Below are 5,509 nucleotides of genomic sequence, written 5' to 3'. Positions count from 1 at the left end.
GTTTCTCCTTCTCTTTGTATATGTGCCTTTCCAATTAAAAAAAAAAAACTTTAAGTAAATTTTTAAAAATGAAAAAGAATAGTAAATAAATAAGCCCATATATTCACTGCTGAGCAATGGCCCCTGGGCCAGTAAATCTAGTCTCAAAACATAAATATTCACAGCTCTGCCCCTACCAAGCGGTGACCATTTTGTCAGCACTGCCAGCTTCTGGTTTCCTCAACTGTGTGGTTTAACCTACTCCAGAGGCTAGATCTAAGGACCAGAGAATGCCGCAAAGCCCCCAGCTCGGTGTCCTGGCCCTTGTCTGTCCTCAGTACCCGTCAGCCCTCCCCGGTTAAGGAAATCTCTTTTCATAAAGACTGCATTGTGCTTGCCCTCAGGGTAAGTACATGTCAATTGGACACGGGTCCAAACGGAAAAACATCTTGTTTTTGCTTCAACTAGGCAGCCATCCTGAGAGCTTAGTCATGAAGTCTACCGTTATCAGCCCATGTGTAACAAGATCTCAATCCTGCAGCGTTGGTGGGAGAAGCAGCGGAGGGAAGGGCTTTCTGACTGCGCGCGGGGTCTAGCTGCTGAGAAACAACGCTCTTTTTTTTTTTTTTAAACAGTCTTGAGACAGACATTTTATCAGTTCTCACGATGACTCACTGGGCACGGACTCCGCGGTGGGGCGTGGAGGGGGAGGGGGGCAGGGAACCTACTTGTGCTTTGCGCTCTCGGTACAGGACGTTACTAAGGCAGAAGCTTGCTCAGTGTCACAGGTGGTTAGTGACGGACAGTCCAACCCCTCACTAAACTGAAAACACGGCCGAGCCTGTTTACACTCTAAGGAAACACTTCAGTGTTTCAGCGTGGAAGCCGGCAGCCACTTCACAGCCGCCCTTGGCAGCGGCCGTGGGGGAGGGGGGGAGCCGGCGGAATCCCTGCGTCAGGACGCTGTAGCACAACTGGGGGTGGACATTTTAATCTGGGGACATTGTATTGAAAAATGTAAAGCTTTCACTTGTGAAACTTGAGCCTGCAATCTTTTAGTCACCAGAGCAACGACATCATCATAATTTAAATACGTGATGATTTAAGAGGAAATGAAGGTGAGTTAAAGGAAATGAAGGGAAAGATGACAGGCAGCAGGGATTACAGCAACGTTCTTCAACAGTGAAGTGAGAAGATGGCCAGAAAGGCGAGAAAACCTCGGTAACTGTAGAACGTATAAGGAAAAAATGGAGAAACCCAAATAGTTGACCTTAGGAAATTGTGGGAAACAATACACACAAGCACACATTCCTTTAGTCACAAGGACAATGACATCATCACGCAGCAGGCTGCCTCTGGAAAATTCCAGCAAGAGTGAAAAGGCAAATGACGGCAGGATCCAGAAGGTCACCTGGATCACGTCGAGAATTGATATTCTAAATCCTTTTTCCATCGCCCGAGCTCAGGTCTCCCTAACAGACCAAGGGAAAGGGAGCCCAAGAGGGGGACGCAGAGGGAATTCCCTTTTTCGTTAGCAAAGGTTACAGAAGGACGTGCGTCCTTCCCCACGCAGTTTGCGGGAAAATTCCACGAGACGACACTAGAGGGAGCCGCTGCAGAGCCTCCCGGCGCGCCTCGCCACGCTTCTCGCACCCTCCGGGTTCTCACGGGCCTCCGGAAAGAAGGGGCAGTGTCCGGAAAAGGAGGCGGTGCGCCGCCAGGCAGCGGCCCCATTGGATCAGGGGCCTCCGTCTCACGCCTGGGGTGGGGCTTCTTCGAGCTAAAAAGACGCGCCTGGCCGCTGCTTGCTGCGCAGCTGTTAGTTGCATTCTAAGCAGTTTTCCGTGAGACGCAGAGCTTCGCCGGGTCATGGTGCCAGCCTGACTGAGAAGAGGACGCTCCCGCGAAACGAATGAGGAACCACCTCCTCCTACTGTTCAAGTACAGGGGCCTGGTCCGCAAAGGGAAGAAGAGCAAAAGACGAAAATGGCTAAATTCGTGATCCGTCCGGCCACTGCCGGCGACTGCAGTGACATCCTGCGGTTAATCAAGGTAGTGGAAGGCTGGAGCATCTCCCGGGACGAAGGCGGAGGGGGTGGGGGGTTGGCAGGGCAGGACGGACCTCACAGACCCCGGGCTGATGGCGTATCCCCCACCCGCCTCCCTCACCCCTAGCCCGGAGCCGCGGCGCCACCCCTCCCCTCCGGCCCCATTCCCCTCCCTCTGAGCTGGCCCGACAAGGCCTCAACTTTCTTCTGCTTCTGTCTTTCTCGCATGTGTATGGCTCCAGGAGCTGGCTAAATATGAATATATGGAAGACCAAGTGATATTAACTGAAAAAGGTAACAGAGCCGTGGCAGGGTGGGGTGCAAGGGGTGGGCGCCTGGCCCCTTCACCGAAGCCAACCCTGTGCGGGCTTGCCACCCCTTCCCCCGCCCTGCCCCCCACAGATCTGCTAGAGGATGGTTTCGGAGAGCACCCATTCTACCACTGCCTGGTTGCTGAAGTGCCCAAGGAGCAGCGGACAGCGGAAGGTAAGCCCTGCCCCCTGCCTGAAGCCAGCCAGGCCAACTGTTGGGTGAAAGTAGGTCTGCTGTGTAGAACCGCTCCCCACACAGGCTGAAGTTTCTTGATGAAAAGTTGGCTGGAACTAACAGCCAACCACCGTTCAAGTTCCATCTGTAGGTGGGAAACTGACAGGTGTGCCGCCCATAGAAATAAATAGGGCGGGTTACTGAGGTATGAGTCAGACGATTGTGGAGACCCCGCAAAGGTTGACCTTGTTGACGTAAGTATTAGAATTCCGTGGAGACCCAGAAGAATTAGGAATAAGTGATGTCATTTGTTGTCATTCAGTTTCATAAAGTGGTTCTTGTTTGACCCTAACGTAACCTTTTTTCGTAATTGTGTTAAATCACATTTTTTTCTTTAATTTGTCCCAATCTTCAGGTTACAGTCTCTAGCTTCGCCATGTACATGGCCCTTCCGTGTACATGGATGGGCGGGGAGGTAACTAAAAGATCCTTTACACAATAAACTAGATGATCATGATAAATGAGGTAAGGTCCTAATATCACACACTTAAAACACGGTAGATCAGAAATACCATTGTACTCGCTTCCTGCTTGTTTGCAAAGAAATAGAGAATGGCTACAAAGTTGCATTTGAAACCTTTGTCTCCATTTGGAACTGTAGACTCCCTTTATGAGGGAGTCACACGGCCCCTCCCCTCGTTTTTTTGCTGGCCCCTGTTGACTGGTCAGAAGACAGCTGAAAGGGGAAGTTGTGTGGGTGGGCGCTTTCTGATGTTTGTCCTCACATCTGATCCCAGGCTGGAAGAAATGAGCAGAAAGCACAAGGGGAGAGGGACTGCATTTTAGGGGCATATAGATTTTACCTACTACCAGTTTCTGGGTATTGCTGTTGCTTCTGGCTTAAAAACTGGGGAGAGCAAATTGAAAATGTGTAAATTGGAAGACAAGTTCTGAAATTAAACATCGTACTTTGGCCTGGTGTTCAGACTTCAAGGAAGCAAGAGTTGTTAAGTATAATATCTCCTCTTCTGAACTGCCGTGTCATCCCATCTTCTGCCCAAGTCAGCATACCACTGTATCAGTAGGATGTACATAATGTGTGTGTGTGTGTGTAGCTGAAGCCCATAGCAGTTTTGCTCTGGCAAGTAATGAAAGCTTTCTCGCTTCCTATGAGATCCAGCGGCCGGCTACGTGGCCAGTCCACATTTGTAGCTTGCCTTCAGCTTGCTCTAATGTGTGCTATTTTACACATACATGTTCTGAGGGCAGTGAGATCATCCTAGCCTAAGTCAGGAGGCAGTCCTGTTGAGTGGCTGCTTATTTCCATAATACATGCATGTTTATTTCTTTAAAAACCTATAAAAGGCTTCAGATTCTGCATCTACAACTTTAATGGGTTGCTTTTCTTCTCTGTAGCTCATGTGATCCTCTTATTACAGGACACACCATTGTTGGTTTTGCCATGTACTATTTTACCTATGACCCCTGGATTGGCAAGTTACTGTATCTTGAAGACTTCTTCGTGATGAGTGATTATAGAGGTAAGCTTGAGTTGGCTGGGGAGGGTCTAAAGGGAAACCACACCATCAGTCCTTACAATGACCTTTGGAATTGTCTTGTTCTAGGTTTTGGTATAGGATCAGAAATTCTGAAGAATCTAAGCCAGGTATGTCCTAGTTTTGGGTTTCTGAATTTGTGGCAGTTACTAGATGATTTTAGTTTGGAAGCAAAATCAAGCCTTGGAAAACAGATCAAATGTCACAGGATTTGTGTCTCACTGCCCTCCTAACAGGTCGCGATCAAGTGCCGCTGTAGCAGCATGCACTTCTTGGTGGCAGAATGGAATGAACCATCTATCAGCTTCTACAAGAGAAGAGGTGCTTCTGATCTGTCCACTGAAGAGGGGTGGAGGCTCTTCAAGATTGACAAGGAATACTTGATCAAAATGGCAGCAGAGGAGTGAGGAATGCTGGTGTGAACGATGACAACTTCCATTCTATTTTAGAATAAATTCTCAACTTCTCTTGCTTTCTATCCTGTTTGTAGTAAAATAATAGAATGAGCACCCATTCCAAAGCTTTATTACCAGTGGCGTTGTTGCATGTTTGAAATGCAATCTGTTGAAAATGGCAATCTCATATACAATTTGGAGTCAAATTTCTCCTTGAACATCTTTTGATAAACAGCAAGGTGGTATGATCATAATATATATGGAAAACTTCATTCTTGTGAGTCATTTAAATGTGTACAATGTACACACTGGTACTTAGAGTTTCTGTTTTAGTTCTTTTTTAATAAACTACTCTCATTTAATTGGTTGAAGAGTTGTGATCCTTTTTTATTTGTTTACTTATTTATTTATTTGCTATTACATATAAAACAAAAATGCTCAGCGTAATAACTGCAACTGCTTACACAGTTTTTCACCCATTTGACACCTTGGGATATCATGTGGTAGCAAAGTCCAGAATGAAGCCACTTGGCTCCCGAGGTTTTAAACATGGCAATGTGTGAAACATGACTTTACATGGAAAACATTCAAAAGCTCAAAAACCAGATTAGGAACTCAGGCTTTGGAGCGGCTGTTGCTGCAGTGTTTAGGTTGCTGTTTGGGATGCCTGATCCTGTTCCAATCTCCTGCTAATGCACAGCCTGGAAAGCAGCAGGTGACAGCTCAGATGCTCGGATCCCTGACCCATGTGGGAGACCTGCACTGGCTCTTTCAGGCATTCGGGAAGAAAACTAGCAAATGGGAGATCACTGTCTCTCTTTCAAATAAATGATTAAAAAAAAAAAAAAACCACTGCGATCCACAATGAATAACCCTATTATAGTAAAATTTAAATGGGGTGGGGTAGTGGAGGTGGGATTATGAAACACAATCACAAAAGAGGTTCCCAACAACTTCATCCCACACAAGCTGATTTTGGAAGATAAAGTTCACCTTCCCAATAAGGCAAGAGAAAAACAATTGTGTATTTTTATAGGAGATTTAT

At 47.0% G+C, this 5,509-nt stretch overlaps 1 protein-coding gene across 2 annotated transcripts; it reads left to right on the top strand.

The window, feature by feature from the left end:
- The first annotated feature begins 1,725 nt into the window (after positions 1-1,725).
- SAT1 (spermidine/spermine N1-acetyltransferase 1) lies at positions 1,726-4,831 on the top strand. 2 transcript variants are annotated; one of them, XM_041000239.1, is made up of 6 exons: positions 1,726-2,031; positions 2,270-2,321; positions 2,430-2,513; positions 3,953-4,054; positions 4,139-4,179; positions 4,306-4,831. In XM_041000239.1, the coding sequence occupies exons 1-6, from the start codon at positions 1,966-1,968 to the stop codon at positions 4,474-4,476; spliced, it is 516 nt and encodes a 171-aa protein (XP_040856173.1). In that variant the 5' UTR covers positions 1,726-1,965; the 3' UTR covers positions 4,477-4,831. The 2 variants fall into 2 exon arrangements, with proteins under 2 accessions (XP_040856173.1, XP_040856183.1); XM_041000249.1 differs by lacking the exons at positions 1,726-2,031; positions 2,270-2,321; positions 2,430-2,513 and adding an exon at positions 2,531-3,038.
- Positions 4,832-5,509: the final 678 nt, after the last annotated feature.

This window comes from Ochotona curzoniae, unplaced genomic scaffold (assembly GCF_017591425.1).
Source record: "Ochotona curzoniae isolate NIBS_2020 unplaced genomic scaffold, NIBS_Ocur_1.0 contig_1274, whole genome shotgun sequence".
In the NCBI taxonomy this organism is placed as follows: domain Eukaryota; kingdom Metazoa; phylum Chordata; class Mammalia; order Lagomorpha; family Ochotonidae; genus Ochotona; species Ochotona curzoniae.
The sequence above is the reverse complement of the archived record's forward strand: the minus strand, read 5'-3'. Positions and strand labels throughout refer to the sequence as shown.